General features: G+C 40.7%; 1 protein-coding gene across 1 annotated transcript; it reads left to right on the top strand.

Annotated features, from left to right (window-relative positions):
* The first annotated feature begins 4,153 nt into the window (after positions 1–4,153).
* GRK7 (G protein-coupled receptor kinase 7) lies at positions 4,154–25,674 on the top strand. The gene is made up of 4 exons (XM_075269017.1): positions 4,154–4,887; positions 11,325–11,762; positions 18,869–19,137; positions 24,895–25,674. Exons 1-4 carry the CDS (start codon positions 4,282–4,284, stop codon positions 25,235–25,237), a joined length of 1,656 nt encoding a protein of 551 aa, XP_075125118.1. The 5' UTR covers positions 4,154–4,281; the 3' UTR covers positions 25,238–25,674.
* Positions 25,675–25,703: the final 29 nt, after the last annotated feature.

The following is a 25,703-nucleotide window of genomic DNA, read 5'->3' as shown; positions in this document are numbered from 1 at the left end:
AGACTAAATAACTCTGGGGCCGTGTTGCATCTGGGCTCCTATGAGGCTGTAAGGTAGACAGTTTGACTAACACTACACAGGGAGAGATGAAACTACGGCTTGTGGCTAGGCTGCAGTGCTAGGAAGTGCTCCAGACCTTATTATTGGTATACTGTGGATGCAATGCTAAATACAGGCTCCACAATATAGAAATACCTAGCAGCATATGTGAACATCACTGCAAAACGTTGTGACTGGTATACTGTGGATGCAATGCTAAATCTAGGCTCCACAATATAGAAATACCTAGCAGCATATGTGAACATCACTGCAAAACGTTGTGATGAATGGAGCTATTTAAGGTCTGGCTGGGACCTGTTGTGCCACAGCCAGCCTTGCATATGTAGTATATAGACCACAGAGCTTTCATTCACCTGGTGGGAGATGTTGATTGCTACCTGATCAACTGGGTCTCTGCATTTGTTAGTACCCAGATATCAAGGGGTAAACTGTGTGGTTCTCAACAAACTATCTGAGAGCTACATATGGGAAAAAGTTATTTTGTAGATGACTGTATAGGGAAGGCAATAAAAATACTAATTGTTGCCTGATAATAGTGAAGTCATACTGCAATTGTGTTATCATTTTATTTAGGCCAATTTTAAACAAATATTAGTAAAAGTTATGTTTTAGTATTTACTCCTACAGTGATCTTGTCTTCACAAAATGTCCTGTAATGTGGCCTGAGCCCCTTGTTATCTGTTTGCAGTGGTCTGTTCCATAACACAGAAACTCTCTCTGCCTCTGTATCATTATGGACCATACCACTGGACACAGATAATGGAGGATTTTTGACTACTCGAAGTCCTCATGCACATGAATGTATTTTTGATCTACAATTGCAGATCAAAGAAGGGACGCATGCAGTTTCATTGGCCCAGACACACAGCTGTAGTTTTTGATGCTGTGTGAAGAGCCCCAAATTATAGAACAGACCCTATACCTGTCTCTTATTACGGCTCTGTCAAGTCATTTGATTGTATGAACCAGTGAAAATGATGGATGACTCAGGGATACCAGAATTATTTGTGTAATTTTGACCACAGCTCTTTCATTAGTGTTAGTGGATTCAGTCACATTTCGACTCTAAGGGCACCGCAACATGTACTCGCAAAAAGATCATTGCTTGATCTATTTGCGTCTAGAAGTCGCAGTTGCAGCACCCTCAGGGTGACATGGCAATCTTTTAGTCATAGGGTGGCCAAAATTGCTGTGTAGCCCTATCCTAAACAGTTATATCTCGGCTAATAAAAAATGAATTATCATCTTTCACGTGACACAAGGATTGCATTTCTACTTGTACTATTTTCAAAGATATCAATTAAAAACATAGTCTGGATTGGGGGGAGCTGCAGCCAATACCAAATTTTTTTTTAAAGAGATGGTATGTCTAGAAATAGTATAGGTAAAACAACATGTGTATAATATGACACCAGAAACGCTGTTCTATGTTTTATAATAGATAAAGATATATATATAGTACCAGCATGGACAAGAGTAGAAGTGAAAGCAATAAAACTTAGCTTTAATAATAGAATTAAAATGGCGCCACTGGTTACGTAATCCTCACAGAATCAAATAATGCACAAAATACACAACAATAAAAACAAAATACATATAGCAAGGGACAAAGTTCTTCTATTGATCCTCAGACAGATCAATAATATAATAAGTCAGTCTTACCGACCCTTATCCTCATAGCACCAATGTAACATAGTGCTATTTGCTCCAATTACCCAATCCTCTTACCGAGGCTAGGTAGTCTTAGCTCAGCTGACACTTGACCCTCAGTTTTCCCTTACAGGAATGAGCCCATCATCATATTTATTAGTGTCACCCACACACACTTTTTGTCCCTTGGTGAATCCAATTGTTCAGAAGACAAATTACATATTCGGACAGGGAAGTGATAGGGCACAAGCCAACACGGGGTATAGGCTCAGAGACATAGGTTTTATTAGGGCAAAGACGTTCATGTTCTATTATATTATTGTTCCTTCTTATTTTTATTTTGTTTTTATTGATGTGCACTTTGTGTATTATTTGAGTTTGACTGTGTTGATTATGCCAACAGAGGCGCCATTTTATTGCTTCCAATACTACTCTTGTGCACATTGGTGCGGTATTTGTAATTTGGATTTTCTGATCCACGAGTCCTTTTTTTGTTAGATATAGATATAACTGTTTAAAGTACCTCCCCCACCCCAGACTCTGTTTCTCTACTTTATTAGAGCCATACACCCATATTTCAGTGGTAGAAACAAGCAAAGAATAAAGAAAGACTAGAAGTGAATTTCAGCATAGGATTTCATAGAAGCAAACCAATATTTTTCAAAAAAGTATATTACAATATTTATTAATGTTACAAATTCTGCCAGAAAATCAAAAGTTTAGGTACAGCTTATTAAAAAGGCTTCAAGGCCCATTTTGAACTTGTTCAGTGAATCCACCATCACAACATCCGGAGGCATTGAGTTTCATTGCCTCACTGCTCTTACAGGGAAGAATTCCATCTATGATACCAATGAAATGTTCTAGAGGATGTCCTCTTGTCGTGGTTAAAGAGGACCTTTCATGTCCTCAGGGCACATGCAGTGTAATACACCACTAGAAAGCCGACTGTGCACTAAATTCAGCGCACTATCGGCTTTCCCGGTCTGTGCCCCCGCTAAAGAGCTATCGGTGCCATTACCGTAGCTCTTCAGTGTCAGAAGGGCGTTTCTGATAGTCAGTCTGGAATGCCCCTCCTCTTGGTAGCGTGTATTGTGCTGTTAGAGGGGGCGTTCCTTACCGCCAAGCGATGATGCTGAGTTATAGGTAATGCCTCCCCTACTCCTGATAGTGCTCGTCCATAGACGAGTACCGGGGGAACGTTCCTCACCACTCAGCATCATGGCTGGGCGGTAAGGAATGCCCCCTCTCACAGTACAGTGCAATAGACGCTACCGTGAGGACGGGTGTTCCAGACAGACTGTAAGAAACACCCTTTTGAAACTGAAGAGCTACAATACCGGCACTGATAGCTCTTCAGCCATCAGGTTGCTGTGTTGATGACTCATCTCCCTGCTCCCATAGCAGACACAGACCCTTTTGGAGGGCACGGAGGAGGCTAATTAGCATATTAATAAAAACAGACATTCAAAAACTACGTAGACAATTTGCATGCAAAAGGTACATGTGAAATAGCCTTTCTAAAGGTTATGCAAGTATGTGCGTAGCTAAAAATTACTTTTCCCAATGATAGAGCCCCTTTAAAGACTTAGGTACAAATCTTTGGCAAGTTCTCTCAAATGAATGAAGTATATTAGAATCTTTTCTTTACATAGCTCTATTATTGTTGCACAATGGCCCACAATTACTAATGCGGATGTACCTGGAAAGTGTCCAAAAATGTGCCTCAACTTGGCAAACTGGCACATCTTATCCTCTGCACCCGCTCACCACTTTTATAGATAGTAGGCAGAGTGAGGCTTGATGACTTGGGGAAAAACTGACTGGCTTACCTACATACGCTACAATTACTAGGAGCTTCTTAGTAATTCTGGCGGGGAATGACTTAAGAATGACATAAGAATCACCGGTCTTAATAAATCCACCCAATGTGTTAAAACCCTCTGTCTGTGCCTCTCTTGAGTACCTAGTGTTGAGACACTTATTTCACATCTCTGTCTGGCTGGTTTGTGTTTCATTTGCATATTTCTTACCAAATTGTATGACAGTAGGGAAGTTCTTAGTTTTTCCTAATACTGCTTCTTTTTGGCTAGAAATGTAATAAAATATGGTCTATACGGCTGCGTCAGTTCTTTTATTGTTCTTGTAAGTTTGATATTAGGCTGAAAAAAAATCTGCAAAAATAATTCTGGGCAGAAGCGTTATGTAATTTATTATGGTCTATTTTGCAACTTCTGCTTTGGACATCCTTCTGTTGTTCTCCTCTTCCTTGTACATGTGCTAATGTCTCTCTGCCTTGCCGTATGTAATCAGCAGCTATACATAGCATGCCAAAAGCTCCTTACAGCAGAGAAACCTCTTACCAGTCACTTTCCACAAATGGTACAAGCAAAGGGTCTTAATGAAAATCCCTTAGTGGTATTTAATGCTAACGCCCGCAGCTGGACCCTCTGTCACAGTTGGTGTGGAGAGAAGAAGGGGACTCCGGAGAACACCGAAAGAAAGGAGAAGTCACTGGTCCTGTGACCTCTGTCCCTGCAGGCAGAGCATAGCCAAGGCTCCGAGGCAGCCATGTGTGACATGGGAGGACTAGATAATCTGATAGCTAACACAGCTTACTTGCAGGCCAGAAAAAGTAGTGAGGGAGATTTGAGAGAGTTACAGAAGAGGCGTAAGAGTCTATCGCTACCTCCCAAAGATGCCTGCCGCAATGAAATAAAAGACTCAATTCCCCTGGACTTTCAGAGTATCTGTGTGGAGCAACCAATTGGCCGGAGACTGTTCAGAGACTTCTTAATGACAGTGCCTGAGTACCAGGTGGCTCAAAGTTTTCTGGAGGAAATCAATGACTGGGAACTGGAGGAGGACTCGTCCAAGGATCAATTGTTACAGAAATTTGTTAGCAAAAGGTTTAAAGAAAATGCTGAGGGTCCTTTGCCTTTCCTGAGTTCAGAGCTTTTTAAAAAATTCCAGGAGGCGCCATTAACTGAGGTCCCACCATTGTTTCAGCGAGCGAAGGAAGAGGTAAATAACTACCTGAAGGAGGCACCATTCCAGGACTACCAGAACAGCGTCTTCTATGATCGATTCCTTCAGTGGAAAGCCTTTGAGAGGCAACCCATCACTCAGAAATACTTTTATGAATTCAGAGTGCTGGGAAAAGGTGGCTTTGGAGAGGTATGAGCACGTTACATGGTTCTAGCAGAAGTAGATTGTCATAGTGGCACATTTTAGGTACCTATGTAACCCCCATCACATCAAAAATACTATAACTGGCCTTTAACACATTGATAGTTGGGTTCATATAACTGGTGGTAACCAACGTGTCTCTGGTTACACATTGTGCCGGTCTCATGCTTAGTATTCTAACCTCCTCTTAAATACTACATTAAAAGTCAGATTTGTATACAATCTTGTGTGTGAGGGCAGTATGGAGGAGCACTGTTGGCTTAACCACTTCTCCGAATAGCGCATGTGGTATATGTCCATGAAATAAATATATCATCTGCATGTGACCAAACATTGATTCATTCTCCATCACCAGTCCTAGAGATCGGTCCCTGGATCTGAATCTCAATGTTGTTTTTGTTAGGTGGTTCTAGACCATATAGACCTATGTATGCTCAATTTTATGAAATCCTATAAAGCTCCCGTAAAAGTTCACAATGTAAATATAGAATTATTTATTTTCCTGGAATAATTTGAGGTTATGTTGTCTACCACCCATCCAACTATTGAGATGGCCACAGATATTGGTAAGCTATTATAAGAGCCATGTTGCCAAATGTTAAGTGAAGCCTTCATGTGATTTCCGAGCTACAGCTCTTTGATCTATATTCACAAGACAGGTGTTACTCTTTGTACTACTATGTACTTGCATATGCATGAAGTATGGAAATATAGATCTATCAATAAACTAAAAATGACAGAAAATATTACAATACGCCAGCAGCACTAGGCGCCTAGACACAGGCAGTGTTTTGCATCAGGTTTTGATTTTTACTAATATATTCATTTGTTAAAGGGAAGGTTCCTCTTTTGACACTCGCCATGTTACTCCCTTCATTCCCTGTTGTCTTTCTCAGAATTTCCAGTTCCAGTAAATTGGAAATTTAGACAATATTCAGATAATGAAGTGATATGGCAAAACCTCTTTACCCTCTTCCTGCCGCAGGATTTTTGATTTTCGTTTTTGACTCCCTACCCATGTAAATTTTGTATTTTTCTATACACAGAGGCATATGAAGGCTTAAAGTTTGCGGGACATATTGTACTTTGTGGTACCCATTTAATATTCCGTAAGATTTACTGCGAAGCTGGAAAAAATTAAGAATGGAGAGGAATGCAGAAAAATTGCGATTGTGCAACTTTCTTAGGGGCTTTGTTATTACAGCATTCACTGTGCAGCCAAAATGACATGTCACCTGTATTCCTTGGGTGGATACAATGCCTGGCATACCCAATTTGTATAGTTTTATATACGTTTTAACCCCTTAAAAATATCTAAAACTTAGCAACTTGTAGTTAATACAGTATATTCTGACACCCGTAACTTTTTTTATATTATGTGTATTGGGATGCACAAGGTGTTTTTTTTGCCAGGCCTTATGTACTCTTTAGTTGTATTATTTTGGGGAAGGTCTATTACTTTGATCGCGTTTTATTCAAATTTTTAACACAGGCAAAACTGCGAAAAAGCGACGATTCAGTGCTTTAGTTTTTTTCCCCCTGCTTTACTGTTCCCCATAAGGGAAAAATAAGCTTGTAGACTGGGCATTTTTTGACACAGGGATTACAAATGTGTATGTGTTTCAATTCATTTTGTTTACTTTTATGTGTTCTAGGGAAAGGGTGGTGATTCGATTTTTTTTTTAAACTGTATTTATTAGATCCTCCCCAATGCATTGCAGATGAATGGGACTTGTAATACAAGCTGCATAGAGCAGCCAGTAATACAAGGCTATGCCAGACAAGCGTGCATCAGATTGCTGGTACCAGATCTTGGTCCGGAGCCAGCATTCATCCTCAAAAAAACTGGTAAAATGGTTCTGTATAATAAAGGAGCTGAGCACCTGCCATATATAAGTACCTGATATCCACCATAATTTGCTTAGGATGTTGGGAAGAAGTTAAGGACAATGAATTATTGGTAATATTATTAGTAATGTGTCGTTATTCCCAGTGTACATATGAACAAGTTACAAGGTAGTTGCCCATTTTACCATAACCTTATATTTACTTACATACTGTAATAAGCCCATCAGCACCATTGTTCTCTGCTGACCGCACCATCCCCTTGTGTAGTACACTTGGCTCCCCATTTATATACTACTCAGCTTCAAATTCAACTTGAAGTTTCTATGGTCTACTGCTAGTCCCCTCAAATTCTTGCTCTAAAAATATACTTGTAAGTAGAGTGGCCATAACTTGTGTAAGGAGATTAGATTGTAAGCCTCCCTGGGGACAGGGACTGATGTCAGTGAGTACAACTTGGACAGCACTAAATACCTAATATAGTAAAAAAAAAAAAATACGTACTAGACAACTACAACAAAACTTTAAAGAGATAATAAAGGCTGCATTCACACTGAGTAACGCTGGCGTTTTTTGTGCTTATTTTTGCACATAGCGCCGCGTTTGCGCCGGTCAACGCCACCGCAAAATAGCGCGGCGTTAACGCGGCACTACGCGGCGTTAACGCGGCGCTATGTGCAAAAATAAGCACAAAAAACGCCAGCGTTACTCAGTGTGAATGCAGCCAAAGACTGCAATGGAGACCAGGGACACGTGAAGCCAACTGATGAAGGTGAGGCCAGGCAAGGCACCAGGTACTAGGACACATGCTTAGCCTAGATTGGGGATTTATCCTATATTAATAGGTAGTTAATGATTGAAATACCACATTTAGATACATTTCAGTATGATGATATAATCCCTTAGTGGTAAAGCCGGTAGGTATATCCAAGGATTGGTCTAATCTTTTGGGGGGGGGGGTTTGTCCTGAAATGTATCTCTTGGGCCAACCATATTTATGGACACCTTCTCCTATAACGTGTTCAACAGAGATAATTCTGTGTAATGAAATACATTTCTGTTTCCACTGTTCTTAGCTAATAGAAATCTAACAATATAGAGTCATGAATCCTCGGGTGCATCACTGACCTTTGACTCAGTCAATATCTGGTCAATATCAGCTATTGGCATTTTTAGAATTGTGGCTCCATGATAGCCAAGCTTGAGCTATAATGAGGATACAAAAGCCTAGAATATAGTGAAATATAATATTCATAATGAAAAGTCAACCAACAAATAGAAACCCATAAGCTTCCACAAGGCCTGGGCACCAGCATGTGAGACCAGTTGAAGTAAAAGCAATGAAGGTACTACTGGGGAAAGCCTTAGTAAATGCATTACTTATTGTACATCCACTTACTGAGAAGAAACAGTTGGGTTGATATGTAGTTGTAGTTGGGTTGTATGTAACCGTATATGTCTAGTTGAGTTGTGATGAGCTCCTACTACACAATCCACAAGGGATGTTAGGATAAATGTGTCACGTAACATAACAGCATGGTCGTCCATGATATTGTTATACCTGTTCTAATGTTCCATAGATGTGTTGTGAATTCTCATATATAGTTATCCAGTCATTTCTGTTTAGCCACAATAAAGTAGTAGTAGTTAGGAGCAGAACAAGTAGGGGCAGATGCTACAGACAGGGCTATGGAGAAAGGGCTCTCTGACCCCACAACCTAGACCCCACAAAGCTAGTCCTATATGGGTTCCTTGATACCCCCTACATCATTACAGTCCAAACTCATCAATGGGTTCAGTCAGCCTTCTTAAGTATATGGCTGTCTTTGGACTCTTCCCAATGTATGGTGTCAAGGGAAAGAAGGTTCGGTCATGTTAAATTTAAATGCCCTCTGTTTTTGTTCTTAGGTAAGATAAGTTATGACAGAGGCAACTGGCAACTTTCTCTCCTCTTCCCTGGATACCCTGGCCAGACTGGGCATGCATGTGTTTAGGGAGTCATGGATGTCATCCAAACCATCATTCACCCAAGAGATTTTGAAGATGTCTGGACATGTTTATCCCCACGTTGTAATTTTTGCCGGGTGTCATAGTTTCCATTACCTATATAGGACAAGTTTCAGTTTCAATCTTTATAACCTGTCCTTAAGTATTTAAGGAAATCGGTGCCCCTATAGAAAACCCAAACAAACACGGAGAACATACAATTAACATGTAGATATTTCTCTTAGTTGGTTTTATACCCAGAACCCAAGCAATATAATAGTGCTAACCACTGAGTGACATAGTGGTCCATAATACTCTTCATCTTCACTTTGGTGTTGCGTAGTATGGAGACATAAGGTCTATCATGATCTAAAAAGAGCGAAGGTCTCTTTAAATTAATTGATCATTAATTTGATGACGGCTTCACTCATGAGGAACCTATTGTGTTAACAACCTGCCTGTGGTTTATAGTCCTGCTGCAGATCTAGGCCCAAGGTGAACGATTTCTCCTTGGAATTGCTTGACATCAAAGCAATTAGGGAAGACTAGAAATCTGACATCCCCTCTACCTTCACTAATTCCCCGTAATCCTCTGTATGCAATGAAGTCTTCCCGCTGTGAAAAGAAGCATTTCTTCTGGTAATTACCAGGCCAAGGAGGTAACCACCTCCAGGCACAATTGTACCAACCTGTCAAGGTTCACATGGGCTTCCTGACTAAAAGCAGATTAGTGTACTGAGGGCACAAACAAGCTTGTGAGGACATTCTTAAATTGGCTGTAAACTTGTAGACAGAGATCAGTGGACTATTCCATCATTAGGACCTTCTCTTTATAATCCCATGTTTTGTTTTAATGAATGGATCCAATCCTAACGTTGTGGCAGAGGTCTTTTTTCACACATCCCTTGCCAGTAGATCCACAACTTCGCAGGCAAAATTGTAATACTAATATTTCATGGCCAGAATTTTTGGACCATGATACATGTTACTGGTGACCTGTGTGTTAGGTCCATGAATAATCTACTGTAATGCTTCAGTGAGATAAGATGCTCATTATTTTAAGGTATACATGTACATAGACAGTAGCTTGGGTGATCAGATGCTCTCCTGATAAACATGGCGGGCAAGCTTGCACACTTATCTCATAGAGAACAGACCTATCTGACTTCTCTCCTTGTGGAACATAATATTGACTATATTAAAAATCCATCATGTCAAATTCAGCCTTTCTTTGACAATCTTAGGCTAGGTTCACAACTGCGTTAGAGGACTCCAATGCAGCATTCACCGATAATCTGCAGAGAGAAAAGTCCTGTAAGGACCATAGCTTATGGGGTGCTCAGGAAACTGCTGTTTTAGCGGATGTGCTGTCCGACGTTGGAGTCCTTCAGTGGACCCAAATGACAGAGAGCCCAGCGCCAGTGTGAACCTAGCCTCAAAGGACTGTTCAACTAACCCATTGTATTGTTGGCCAATCTCATTGATATTCACCCACATTCGCCTTGATGATTTCCCAAATGTATAGGAAATGTTTATAGGACTACTTATAGTAAATTATTTGGCAAGCTTATCTGTAAACTAACTATAATTACTTGACTCTATTGGAAACAACTGAGCTTCCAACGCTTTGAGGCTGTGTGGGCCAAACGTCCAACTCCTCTATCTTTCCACAGCCTGACTCCATGTCCTGTTCTGACTCCTTCATAAATGGCTTCAAGTCATTGTCAGACAGAAGCAGTAAAGATCCTATAATTCAGAAAAAACTAGTGACTGGATATTCTAAAAGTAAATAGACAACAAACTATGTAGCTAATTACTGTGCCATATTAAAAAAACAAGAAAACTTGATGATCTTCAGTAGTTGATACCTTTTTAATGGCTAACTCATAATGATGACAAATGGCTGACGTTTCGGAACGCTTGGCTCCTTTATCAAAGTAGATTTAAAAACATTTCTGAAGGAGCACATTTATATACAGAGCAGGCACAAAGGGTGTTAGAATTCAGGAGGAAGGGGGGGGAGGTTGTTAGTAATTGGTAGAGACAATGTAAACGCTTACAGGTCCTTATCAGTTCACACGTTACTGTAAAAAGACACGGTACAACAACGAACATTTTCCTTGTGCAATATTATTAATTGTATAATATAATTTGAAATAATTATTTTGAAGCCAATGTCGGTAAATTTTTTCCAATGCCAATTGCACCCAAACGTGGTCCTGACTCCGATCTCGTCTCCACAACTCATGAGTTTTAATATCATACAACACTTGCATTTAATGTTGCAATAATCACATATTTTTGTGCAGGCAGATGCTTGTGCTTCAAGTACTCAAGCTGTTAACATTAAGTTAGTAGAGTTACAAGTGGATGTAAAGATGACGAAAAAGTAATGCTTCACTTGCTGCCCCAACAAAGTACCATGCCGCTAAACTTATTCCTCTACAATGTTAAACCTGACAGAAGTCACATGGAGCTTAATCGCTGATATCATGGGATGTCATGTAGGGCTGAGCACCATACACATAAAGCTCTGACAAGGTCTTGGTTTACATACGGTACATGTCATCTAACACATTTATTGTTGGTTGCAGGTATGTGCCATCCAAGTAAAGAACACAGGACAGATGTATGCATGTAAGAAACTGGACAAAAAGCGACTTAAGAAAAAGAACGGGGAGAAGATGGCTTTGTTGGAAAAGGAGATCCTTGAAAAAGTTAACAGTCCTTTCATTGTCTCTCTGGCCTATGCCTATGAAACTAAAAGCCACCTGTGCCTAGTGATGACCATTATGAATGGAGGAGACCTCAAGTTTCATATCTATAACATTGGAGAGAAGGGGCTGGAGATAAAAAGGGTGATATTTTACTCAGCGCAGATCTGCTGTGGGCTTTTGCACCTTCATTCTATTAAGATCCTGTACAGGGACATGAAGCCAGAAAATGTTCTTCTGGATGATAACGGCAACTGTCGGCTATCAGATTTGGGACTTGCGGTCAAAGTAAAGGATGGACAACCCATTACATCAAGGGTAAGTAGCGCATTGATCAATGACTACTGACATGCCCTGGCAAAGGGGAAGAAGTGACTGAGCTTTTTTACCTTGTCTTATAAGAGCAAGTCTTAAGTCCCTGGGATTTGGCCTTCGCTAAGGACCTTATGTGGCTATTTAATTTTAAAGGCAGATGGTAAGCAGATTCTGCCAATTAACTATTCGAGAACTACTTAGGTACCAGTTTACATAATATATGAGACACTTAGGTCTACATGTCCCTGGTGGTATTACTTGTGTACTGCATGCTTTTCTGCCATGTGACACAATTGAGGTATGAGATCATTGATACATTGGCGATGGCTGCGAATGGTAAACCTTCTCAGTCTCCATAAATGACTTCTTTTATTAGCTTCTAGGAGAGGTTTGGCCTTAATGGGCTTAGATGATAATTGTGTAAGTTACCCATCCTGATTTTGCAATATATGGTGACCAGGCCAAGTGGTAGTGAATAATGTAATGGGTATTATCCATATGTCATAAAATTGTTATAAATATACTCTCTTCTAGATATGGCCATTTTTGTGAGTAAAATATTTGACAGTCTCACCGATAAACTGGTGATGAGTGACTCCAAAAATGTTCCATGGTAAAGGCCCCCATGTACATTAGATTAATGTCGGCCAAATCTACTAATTTCGATGGAACTCACCAACCATCTAAAGTGTGTAAAAAACTTCCAACTCTCCCCCTATAGATAAAGTTGGGGAAAGTACGTTGTGTTTCAACCCCCTATCTCCAGGGGTGACTTTCCCCCCTGTTCTCATTAAGCTGACCTAAAGGTACATATGTCAGGAGAAACATCTGTTGGTCGACTAGTCTTGAAGTTTTATTGAAGGTGTGTGAGCTCCTTAAGAGTAGAGTGGGTTACCAGACATAGTTGCTTCCTGATTTAAAACAGCAAAGAACAATATAACAATGCTTTTAGAACAGCCTGAAGAAGAATCTGTTGTGTCATGAGTCATTGCTCTGCTGGTCGTAATTGAAGTCCTTTCAGTTACCACTTATAATTCATCATTCATCTTGTCTGTTTGGCTCCAAGCTTTGCCTTCATTATACAGTAGATGAACTACAATCATCTTAATACTTATTTCAGACCGGGCAGGTATCGCTGTGGGTTTGTGTTTGGCGAGAATTGTTTGCTAATATTCTTTAACCCCTTTCTGTTGCAGCATTTTATTTTTTCTAAAAGCCACAACTTTTATATTTTTCCGGACACCTAGCTGTGTGAAGGCTTTTTTTCTGCAGGACAAAGTGTTCTTTCTATTGGCTCCATTTAATATTTCATGCGATGTAGTGTGAAGCCAGGAAAAATTCTGAGTGGTGTGGCACTGAAATAAAAAAAACCTCAGTAGTGCCATATTCTTATGGGTTTTGTTTTTACGGTGTGTGATAAAAAATGACGGGTTACCTTTATTTTGCAGGTCAGTACAATCATTGTGATGCCAAATATATATATAATATATAATATTAGATTATGTTTCTGTTATATTATAATATCTATTTTGACCCCCTTGACTTTTTTTTATTTTTCTGTCTACAGAGCTGTGCTCTTGTTTTGCAGGATGAGCTGTTGTTTTTTTTTAGTAATTCCATCATGGGGTCCATAGGACTATTTGATCACTATGAATACACATACCCAGTATTTTTGTGCTTTGAAGGGCATTGAGGACACTAGAGATATTATAGGGTGTTTTTTGTAGACTAATACTTTACGAAAATTATTTTCTACTTCTTATGATGTTGTGATATAAAATGACTTCAACCTCATTTCAGCTCAATAGTCTGCAGAGTTCTGAATCCCCTAGTGTTCTTTTTCCAGTAATAGCCTTTCTCTGCTTCTCTCTAAAACGTTTGCTAATTGGTCTGACACTACTATTCTTGGCAAAAAATACAATTCCTTGGGCAGAGCGGCCGCCAAGTTTTTGCTATGCCAAGTATCAATAAGTCTCTTATAAGGCATTTATTGGAGTGTACGGTTGGTTCAGAGCTGTGCGAGAATGCCCTGACTGCAGCTGCCGCACCCTGCCTGTAAATGCCATAGAACATTTCCTTTGTATTAAAAACATGTGCAATGAAAAGTTGCCATCATCACCCTAACATGTCTGCATACTGACTACATCAAAATCCATGTGTAGCCTTGCATACCATGACTCTTATAGTCCTTATCCACCCCTAGCACATTGTTACATGTCATCTGGTAGGTTGGCGCTTTTCCATCAAGAGTAGTTCTACCAATGGTATAACAATTGTGGTTGCATGGGGTGCGACCGCCGGGGTATGGGGCCCACAGCCAGCTGGAGATGGCTGGAGCCCTGGACCATTATGACAGTGGTTGGGGAAAGCCTGGTTCTATTACCTCTATATATATTGTAAATGAAAAGGGGCCCCAGTGTCTCCAAAGACATATTAATAGGGAATATAGATTGTGAGCCCTATATGGGACAGTGACTGTCAATGTCTGTAGAGCACCACAGAATAGCATGGTGCTATATAAGTAATAATAATAATAATAATAATAACAGATGTTAGCCCAGGGGAAGTGACTTCAAATAATAAACACTGATACTCACCTCTCCTGCGCTCAGTGTCCTGTAATGGACATATAATACGGCGTGTAAACCCACTGTGGAGCGTATAATACTGTGTGGGGGCTACTGCTGAGCATATAATACTGTGTGGTGGCCATTGTGGAGCGTATAATACTGTGTGGGGGCCAGTGCTGAGCATATAATACTGTGTGGGGGCCACTAGTGGGCATATAATACTGTGTGGGAGCCACTGTGCAGTATACAATACTGTGTAGTTGCATATTGTGGAGGGTATAATACTATGTGGGGGCCACTGTTGGGCATATAATAGTGTGGGAGGGCCCCTTCACATCACACACCATCTGTTGTATAGCAGCCTTACACTATTAATACAGGCTATAATAACATTCTTTGGTGATGATAAAACTGATGCTGTGCAATGTAAATAGGGAAGGATTCAGGGTGCTCACAAAAGCACCACAGTAACTTCAAAGATTTGATCAGCAGCGTCCCCAGGTTTTGGACCCCATTGTTCTTTATATCTCTTAGACTGTTAGAACCCTGCAGATCAGATGTTTCCCAAAGCAAGCAGCTCACAGTATTGGTTTTATATACTGGTCACTGCGCTGCTCACTCATCATATTTTTGATGACTGTAGTTTTGGGTACTACAACTGTATCCCTTTCAAGTATCTGAGATACTGCTGCAGCACCAGTAGCTGTCAAAAATTTGGGAGGGGTAGGGCCCCGGACAAAAGTTTGCATCGGGGTCCACAATACTTTTGTTATGCTTCTGTGTTCTACCCTACTACACAATTGTATCTGTAAATTAGTTCATGTGAATCTTACTTTAGGGAACATGCTACCTTACTGCAAAGAATCATGGTCACCAATATTAGTACAATGAAGAATAAATTTATGTAGGCCAAGAAAAGTATTGTCCCACTAGAGGCATATCTTCTGACCAGAAGAACAGAGATCCTCTAACCACTCAAACCACTCCGATACAATGGAGAAAGCTTTGGGTATGCTTTTTGGGATTCCAGTTCTCCTGATGTGGAATACCCACACATCAATTTATGGAATATTCAGTGAAGAGAAAACCCCTTGAAACATCTTTCCAGGGGCTTTATATATGAGTGATGTTATATCCTTGCAATTGCTTCTCCATTGTGGACGGTCTCTGCCTGTTAGAAGGCTCCCCGACAATAAACTGTTCACAGAGCGTTCCTCTGCTGGTGTGGGAAACTGGCAATAATCCTGTACTGCCACCTCTGGTGAATTGAAGCATTACACACTGACAATTCTTATCAATGTGGATAATCTGTTCCCTAATATGTAGTTCACCTTTACCATAATGTCACTTTTATTCCATAATATCAAGCTAATATCATTGGCCCTTGACAGTTCATGTAGGTTCACAGCACCGTAATATTTCAGGATACAGCACCTGCTCATGTCCACACAATATAAAATGCATAGAATAATGTAATACAATTTGCTGTGTATACAGACCCCGCAGCTGCCATACTGGCGCGGTGATTCATACGCTGCAGTCACAAGCAACATAGACTTGATTAATTTGCAGTTGTCAGTGCAATTAGTTATGGTTGTCACATGATCAACACAATCTATACAGTAATGTCGTATTAGCAGCAGGGGGAGAGATTGTTACTAGAAAATTTTAACCTATATATCTTGTATATAGGTAGAGTTTGTAAGAATAGTATACAAATTTTTCATTGGTTAAATTTAGAAATTGGTGGATCCAAGAAAACTGAATATTTTTAATGCTAGAATTGGTTGTAACAATAGTAATTACAGTAATTTCTTTATATTATATTTAGATAATTCTAGATTTAGTACAAATATAGAAAAGTAACAAAAACAGCAAATTACAAAAATGAAAGCTTATAACTTTAAGAGGACCTTTCATGTCGTCTAACATTGTGAGTATTATATACCTTGCAGATGACAGTGTAAGGGTCGGTTTATATTAACATATGTATTCCAACCGGGAAGAGTCCGCATGGAGACCCCCCCGGACAGAATACAATCATAATTGCAAGCGCTGTGTTGTAAAAGCACACGGACCTCATAGACTATAATGGGGTCCGTGTGCTTGCGCACTGCGCGCACGGCCGGGTGCCAGAATTCTGCCAGGTGCCAGAATTATTGATGCTAAGAATTTCGGCACAGATAGTGGCGGAACTACCACCATAGCAGCCATAGTGACTGCTCTGAGACTCGTTTGGCCCCCTACTTTTTTTTTTTTAATAGGCCATTACCTGTTGGATTACTTCAGCAGGTAACAGCCGCCGTTTACTTGCCATTTCCCGATCCTGCACACAGTTTCCTCTGGTTCTTCTTCAGCCCTCCAGGGAGACCCATGTGTCCCATATCATGTCACGCCACACAGAACATCAAGGCTGAAGGGAGTAGGTGGCCATGGGCACAATTGGGGATCGGTAAGCAGGGCTGCAGCACTGAGAGTATTTGTTGGGCAAACTTTTCCGGGGTCTTGTTACAACAGAAAACTAAACAGAGCTGCTACTATTATACTTTTTGTATGTTTTTTCTTTTTTATTTTTCATATGGAATAAAGGTTATTTTTTAATACAAAAGAACATCAGTGAGCTGCAGAACTTCATTTCCTTTCTTTCTTGTACATGCCAAAGCCCTAGGAGTCCAAGGGGGAAGTTGCGTGCACCCCGAGGTGTTCTATGGAATATGTGTTGAGCTCCAAAAGCTTTATACTTACCTATCTGCTACTATTATACTCTGGGTTCTCTTCAGAGCTCAGAGTATAATGAGTGGAGGCCCATGGTGTGACCCATGTGACCCAAAGACCTGTGCCAGTGGCCAGGAGAGGTAACACTGTTGTTTGTTATGTTTTATTACCTCCCCTAGGCTCTGGCACGGGTCTATGGGCCTCCTGAATAACATCAGAGACCTCTGAGGCTTGTGATTGAACTCCAGCAGCCACATGGGTCACGTCAGTGTGATATGGTATAATAACGGCAGGACTTACTATATGAAGGCCAGTAAATGGGGCATTATACCGTGTGTGTGCTGGTAAATGGGCCAGTTAAGGGAGTATTATACCACGTAGGGGCCAAGAAAGGTGGCACTATACTGTGTGCAGGTGAGGGGGACCCAGTCAAAAGTTTCCTATGGGTCCCAGTCTTTGCTAGTTGTGCCACTGGGCACCAATATTACTGCACTGTGAAAGGGACAGGGCTTACATCTCAGCATCATAGATGGGTGGTGAGGAAGGCCCCTCTTCACAGTACAAGTCTATAGAAGTGTACCATCAGGGGGTGTTAATCACCACCCAGCGATAAGCTGTAAGGTCGGTCCCTCTGACAGTCCAGAGATATTGATGGCCGAAACTAATGTCACCAATATCTCTAGAACAGGAGCAGACACCAGCGAATCGTCCTAATCTTAGAGGACATAAAAGGTCCTCTTTAAAGATTTCCTGTCCGCTTTAGTATATAAATGTATTCTTCATAATATGGCAATTCTGGAACATCTTTTCTTAGAAATCTATATTGTGTAGTTCCTCTGTTATTCCTCCTAGACACTGATGAATAAATTGAGAATTGGGTGTCCCACAATCCGACATTCTGCAATCAGTCTGCCAGTGTCACACTATGTAGGGGTACATCACTTTGACAAGGGTGACATCCAGTTACAATCTATGCACCTGCGTGTTTATCACATTACCGTAAACTGTACATCACATGACCATGGACTGTACATCACATGACCAGGGTTAGAATTTCATCCAGTAGAGGTAACAGAATGAACGACAGCAAGCAGAGATCTAGAAAACTGCATGGAATTGATACAGAAAGTATAATAGAAAATTGTACAACTTTTTATTATACAAACAATAACATTTGTCTCTTACTACTGGTCTGAAAGTGGGCAACCTCTTTAAAATCAAATAACAAGAACTATGTAAATTTGGTATTACTGTAATTTTGCAGACCAGCAGAATATAGGTGACCATTTATATTGCAGTAAATACTGTAAAAACAAAACCCATAAGAAAATGGTACAACTGCCATTTTTTTTCTAATTCCACACCATTCACAATTTTTGTTTTCAGCTTCCCCTTGCACCATACACAATATTAAAAGGTATCAAAAAAATTTGGCATCTGTGAAAAGAAAAAATGATGGTTTTCAGAAGGTATTTCTTACCATGTGCTGTCTAAAACACTGGTGTCTTCTTATGTTGCATAGAGGTCTTTGGGCCCCTCGGGGTCAAGGCCTAGTAGCGATTGCTACCTCTGCACCCCCTATAGATACACCCCTGTAGCACAGCTGTCTTTGTTCACTTGTATAGGAATTCTAGGAAGTGGCAGAGACTCTCTTAGAAGTGAATAGAGAACTTCACTCCAGTCACAGCCGGGACGACACAGGGGCTGGCAGGGAATTCTCCTGTATCTTTATGTACAGCATACATTAGTTTTTGCTGACCAGCTGTTATATATTTATTACGCGGCATGACATACTGAATATCTCTTCTTACTTGTGTGTTGTAGGCTGGCACTAATGGTTACATGGCACCTGAAATGCTGAAGGATGAGAATTACTCATATCCCGCTGACTGGTTCTCCATGGGCTGCACTATATATGAAATGATAGCCGGCCAGACGCCGTTTAAAGATCCAAAGGAAAAAAATAAGGACGAGGTGAAGCGCAGGACATTGGAGGAAGAGGTTAAATTCCAACACCCAAACTTTACCAATGAAGCAAAGGATATATGCAAACTAATGCTAGCCAAGAAGCCCGAACAACGGCTGGGTAGCAGGTGAGAGTCTCTATATAAGTTATGGATTAATCCAAATATTTGGTCTGTACAGGGACAACAATAGGGTCTTGTAATCCGGAGATATCCCATTCATTTAAAGGGATTCTATCATTAGAATACCTTTTTCTACAAAGACCATGTCGGAATAGCCTTTATAAAGACTATTCTTCTCCTACCTTTATTATTCTGATCTGCGCCGCCGTTTTTGTGAACTTTCTTTTTTTCTTCTATATGTAAATGAGTCTTAAAAAAGCACAGGGGGCGTCCCCTGTGCTCTCCAAAGACGCTCCAGCAACGCCTCTGTCTTCTTCTCCTATCTGCCTCTTTGCCACGTCATCAGCCAGCAGAGCCAACTGCGCATGTCCATTCAGCCATTTATGTGGTCTCTTACACGAGCATTTGTTCGGCCACAGGAAAATGGCCGAACTGACATGCACATTTGGCTCTGCCGGCTGGTGATATGGCCGATAACATGGCCGATAACACAGCGAAGAGGCAGTCAGGAGAAGAAGACAGAGGCGTTGCTGGAGAGTCTTCGGAGAGCACAGGTGACACTCCTGTGCTTTTTGAAGACTCATTTGCGTATAGAAATAAAAAGAAAATTCACAGAAACAGCAGCGCGGAACAGAATAATAAAGGTAGGAGCAGAATAGCCTTTATAAAGGCTATTCCGATGTGGTCTTTGTAGAAAATGGGATTCTAATGATAGAATCTCTTTAAAACAAACTAAAGAACCCCCAGGTAACCTAAAAATCTCTAGAAATCTTCGATACTTGGAGCCCATTTAGAGTGGCCCATGAACCTGTGTATACTATAAAAGGGGCATTTTACTAAAAGACTGTCTGTGGAGACAGCCAGACTTTGTGAAACAAGGATCGGACAAGTTGGATTTTAAGTGATCCCAAGATTCCCAGGTACTGATCTGCTGCTCTCCATAGAAAGCATGGATCCATTTATGGAGTGATCCAAATGGGGTTGTTGATCACTTTTAGATGTACTAATGTTATTCTGCCCAGGTTGGGGATTTTTCTACCTTTTCTGGGCACATTTGAGCTCTTCCAGCAACGCTTCGTGATCTGGTTAAACCTGTGCCCTTTGGGGTTAGCATTATTGGGGTCAGAAAGGTGTTTAACCAAGTCACTTATGTATTCAATGGCCTTCCTTTGCGACATATAAAAATGGAGCTGTTTGAGGCAAAAACTGACCTTTTTACCCCTTTTATCTGCTGAGAAGACCTTGCTTTTGAATTGTCTTGAGTTGTATATTTGCCTTGGCATGGCCTCTTTATTAGAAGAAAGGGGTAAATTGCTCACCTATGGCAAGTGGACAGGTATGTCTTATATTAAATATGTGTCTATGAAGGGATTATTATTAAGATTAAGGTTTGATGGTTCAAAGTTATGGTCAACAATTGGTTAAAGTTTTCACTTTATTAAAGTGTTCTTTAATAAAGATGGCCGTGGTCAAGATTCATCCACTTAAAGGGAGTCTTTTACAAAAACGAAACATCAACCCAGCCATGCAGATAGATAGGTTAGGGTCACCTGAGTCAAACAGTTTCCCCTTGAAAATCACTGCCTCCATTGCCCACATAACACCAATATGCAAATGACCTCTTTGGAGCAGTGAGGGCAATGACGACGCCCTTGTTGCTCCAAAGAACTCATTTGCATATTGACAAAAATAGCAATATCTCTACAATAGAGGCAAAGAGTAACAAGTGGAAAAGGCAGGTAACTGTAACCTATCTATCTGCAGGTCTGGGTTTACTGTATATGCTAGACTCTGCTTAGACTGCCTTTAAGATTCCTGCATTTACTTACCTGTAGTTATTTTTACTTTAGAGTATAGTTATATGTTTAATGATTTACTATCCCATGAGAAGAAAACGGTAGGCAAACAAATATTATTTATCAACGACAAGCAATGGACCCTCCAAAAAAATTGCTTGTTTTTGTTATGTAGGCTGTAAAGCAGCTATATATTATCTCCCAGTAGAGGGCACTGTAGCTATCAGACAGTCTGCATCTTCCTCTCATTACTACCGCTATCAGACATTCAGTTCTTAATGCACTGAATGTAAAGTCTTATATTTTTTTTATTCTAAGTTGAGTGACAAGTGAACTTTAAAAAGAAAAAAAAAAAATTGATGAAATTTACATCCATCGTTCTTCAGGCTCGACTACAGATTTCACATCATTGATACCATCAGATTTGCTTCTGTGCTCATTCGACATAATATACTTAACCTGTCAAGTGGTCACATTTCTGTCTCACAAAAGTGGTTGTCATGATTCAAGTACACGCAATCTATAGGACAAGAATATGGGCCTGCATGAAATGGAGAATAAACTATTTCAATATTTCCCACAATCTCCATAGCTCGCACACAATTAGTAATGGACCGGATACCTCCCACCTTTTAAAGGCCTGAAAGTGGGGCAAAATCTGTAAATCAGCAAATTTAGGTATTGTAAGCCCACCTCCAGCAAAACCTACTTTAAATTCACCCATTCCTATCCTTGTCCCTTTGTGCACCCACACAGTATAATGTCCCCTTGTAACACCTACAGTACAATGAACCCTTCATTGTGGCCCCTACAGTAAAATACCCATTTCAGTTTGGCCCCCCCACAGTGTAATGCTCCCTTAAAGTGGCACTAATCTCCAATTTAATATGCTCCCCACAGTATAATGCCCCCCTTCATGTGGCACCCACAATATAATGTTCCGTTGTTATGGCCCCCACATTATAATGTCCCTGGTAAATTTGCATTTGCTGATCTTAGATTTTAAATGCTTAGAACTTGACTTTTCATCAGCAGAAAGTTTAGCAAGGGGCACCATAAGAAAGATCATTACTTGAGCCTAGCTTGTCTGCTGCTGAGGCAAACTATAGAAAGGCACCCCCATCAAAAAAACAAAAGATACCCATACTAGCTATCTTTGATTGCATGATGCCCCCCCAATTAAAATTGTAGGGCACACAACCCCATTTTCAGATCAACAAAAATCTCCTTATTTGGCCCCCGTATAGTATAACAACCACTTTTTTTTAGCCACCACACAATATACGCCGCCCCCTTTTATGGACCCCACACGGTATAACCCCCCCTTTTTTTTGGTCCACCACACAGTATATGACACCTTTTTTCTGTCCCACCACATGATATATGACCCCTATTTCTGGACCCCCACCCCATTTTATGGCCCACCATACGGTATATAATCCCCTTTTTAAGGCCCATTACATGGTATATAACCCCCTTGTTATGGCCTACCACATGTCCATTTTTATGGCCCAACACAGAGTATATGATGCCCCTTTTTCTGGCCCACCACATGGTATAGGAGCAACCTTTTTCTAGCCCACCACACAGAATGTAACCCCCTTTTTATGGCGCACCACACACAGTATTTTATCCCCTTTTTCTGGCCCACCAAACTGTATATGGTGAGTAAATTATCAGCTGCTCCCTATTGCAGTAATACAATAAGTAGTGGTTGAATAAAAAAACGTAATGCCACTGCCCAGTTTATTCTATGAGGTGCTACCTGAGACTATTGCCTCATGGAAGATGCGCCCCCTGGCTGGTGATAAGTTTAGGGTGGAAGAACTTCCTGACACATTCTCCTTAAAGTAATTCTCCCCAACACAAATTGAGCGTCCTTTGGAATCACTTATATTTGAAGTGTAATTGTCCTTTTACTTTTCTTTTTTTTTTTGCTGTTGTATAGTTACATAGTAGATGAGGTTGGATGAAGACACAGGTCCATCAAGACCAACCTATAACCCTGCAGTGTTCATCCAAAGGAAGGCAAAAAACTCCATGAGGCTTATGTAATTGCCCCATGTCAGGGGGAAACATTTCAATCCGGGCTTGTGGTGAACATTTGGCGCAAATAAGGATCTTGCTTCAAATGTCCACCAATATATCATCCCTCTATGCCAAAAAACTGGTTTTGTCACATTTGACCAGAAGAATATTGTTGGATAGAGTGACAGTTCTTTTTTTACTGTTGACTCAACTGTCTGAAGGGACCGTGTGTGAAATAAACAACCAAAAGTTGCAATAGGGCCCCACTCTACCACGATCAACTGCAGTTTTAGTGGAAAAGGGCCCCCTTAGTTGGCAGATGCTGTGCCTGTCCCCTGATAGTTCTGTGCATGATGAAGGTGTGAACAGAACGGCTTTGTAAGCATGGATCTCTCTAGAAGGGCCTTATGTCTTCAGTTTCCTCTCAACAGCAGTCTGGCTCACACTGTAATGTTTCCTACATCCATTTATGCTGCAACGAGAGCAAGAATTTCAAACCAACCTGGACTCAGATCAATAGTCCGAGATATGGACTGAAGCCTAGAAAACGTCCATGTCTGCAAGTGTGGAGAAATTATTGCTAGGCTCTTATTTAAGTGGTAAAGCATGTCTTTCAGTATCCAAGCCTCTGTGAGGGAGAACTTGTCTTCAGATTTTGGCTAAACACAAAAGCTCAACTTTTCTGAAAAATGTAAATGAACTGGTATCTAAGGCCTAAGGCCTAGTACCGCTAGATCTCATTGTGTTCATTCTGGTTTTGTCTCTATCTCTAATTCCTTTCTGTCCTTACGTCAAAGAATCTTAATTGTTTATGGCATTATAATAGGATATAGCGTCAATACTAGAGATGAGCGAGTAGTATTCAATCCAATACCTCCCTTTGCATAGTTATTGGTGTACTCGGTCAAATACCATGCAGTAAACCTTCAATTCCCTTCCCACCTTTCCTGGCGCTTTTTTTTTACACCAAAAACTATGCAGGGGAGGTATTCGATCGAATATACTCACACATCTCTAATCAATACCTAATAGGTGCACCCGTATTTTGGGACGCTTTTCCATGTTACCTGTTCACCAATTCACACCTGCTACTTTCGTCTTAGAAGCAAATAGATTTCAGAAACCCCCAAAGAATTCAAAGAAGAGACAAATTATTATGGGGGTTACAGAACTTCGGTTCTTCTGATAGATGTGGGTCCCAGAGGTGCAGCCCACACTTTATTAGATATTTATGAAATATTCGAAGAAAATGCCATAAATGTGTAGGATGGAAATATGGATGCAGAAAGTAGATATGGCATGGAAATTGTCACAGTGAAAAAAAGCTAAAAGCATCCCTTGACCCCTCCACCATTTACAGGTCTTGCCAACCAGTGACCACCCTATTCCCGTTGTTTTCAGTCACTGCCAGACTGGAAGTGTCCTTGTACCCATGGCACCTGATCGACAGGCCTCAGCAGTGATGCCATTTGTGTACAGGTCACCACTGAGACCATTGAATGGTGGCACGGTAACCCGAATGCAAATGGAACATTACCACTTCCTGTCCATCAATGACTGAAAACAGCATGCACAATAAAGTGGGGTATACTGAGCCCATCTATCCTGCACATCCACCTGATGCTACCAGAGCTGACATTAAATAATATATCTTGGTCTATGGGACCTCAGTCCAGCTAGGAGTGGTGTGAGACTGCAGGACTTTTCTAGACACTTCATTTCTAACTTAATTTCAGACGACATTGGCATCTTTAGAGACCTATTACAGCAATATCGTGCTATGGGATATTTTAGGGGATGAAAATGTGATGACAGATTTCCTTTAATATCCACATTCATGAAGAATGAGTGAACAGAGGATGACTATGCCACTGAGTGAAAGGTTTTTCCACACTGCCTTCCTGCCTTTGTAACTGACCTGTTATATAATCTCTTGCAGAACCAATGACGACGATCCAAGAAAACATTCCTTCTTCAAATCTATAAACTTCCAAAGGCTGGAAGCCGGAATGGTGGACCCACCGTTTGTACCAGACCCATCTGTAGTCTATGCCAAGGACATTGCAGATATAGCTGATTTCTCTGAGGTCAAAGGGATTGACTTTGATGAGAAAGATGCCAAATTCTTCAAGAGGTTTGCTACTGGCGCCATACCAATCAGCTGGCAGCAGGAGATCATCGAGACTGGACTATTTGATGAGCTTAATGACCCGAAAAGGGAAAGCTCTGGCAGATACATGAGTGGCGGAGAGAGGAAGTCTGGAGTATGTTCTATAATATAGGTGATACTTCTTATACAATAGCGGCAGAACGGGACATATTCTCTAAGCAGATTCCTACAATTAAGCATCTGATGCTTAATAAATCTTGCTGTACAATCCATCCAAATGTGACTGTTTACGTGAGCCTATGTGGCACAGGTAGCTTCTTACCAACATATGAAGATCATCCGTCATCTTCAGCATGTATGTTTTGGCAATCTTTTACAAAAAATCTCTTGTGTCTCAGTGTGTTGTTTCATTGTGACTTGTTACACAACAGTCCCTACATTTATAAACTCATCACAAAAGTGTGTTTGTGTTTTTTATTAAAAGGAGGAAGCTGGAGGACAAGGGCTGTTTGTGGTGTCTGATTGCTTTTATTGTCTATGAACATCACTTATGACATGCTATTGATTCCCACTCTCTGTTATCTGTTACTATCTAACAAAAATAAGTCACACAAGGTTTCCCACAAAGGACGGATTCT

Source organism: Leptodactylus fuscus, chromosome 3 (assembly GCF_031893055.1).
Source record: "Leptodactylus fuscus isolate aLepFus1 chromosome 3, aLepFus1.hap2, whole genome shotgun sequence".
Taxonomy (NCBI): domain Eukaryota; kingdom Metazoa; phylum Chordata; class Amphibia; order Anura; family Leptodactylidae; genus Leptodactylus; species Leptodactylus fuscus.
This window is presented reverse-complemented; position numbering and strand designations above follow the sequence as displayed.

Excerpts from the sequence above, each read along its gene's own strand:
- GRK7 (XM_075269017.1), top strand. The coding sequence starts at position 4,282 with ATGTGTGACATGGGAGGACTAGATAATCTGATAGCTAACACAGCTTAC. Across the intron at positions 4,888-11,324 it reads GAAAAGGTGGCTTTGGAGAG|GTATGTGCCATCCAAGTAAA; the intron begins GTATGAGCACGT and ends TGTTGGTTGCAG. Across the intron at positions 19,138-24,894 it reads GAACAACGGCTGGGTAGCAG|AACCAATGACGACGATCCAA; the intron begins GTGAGAGTCTCT and ends AATCTCTTGCAG.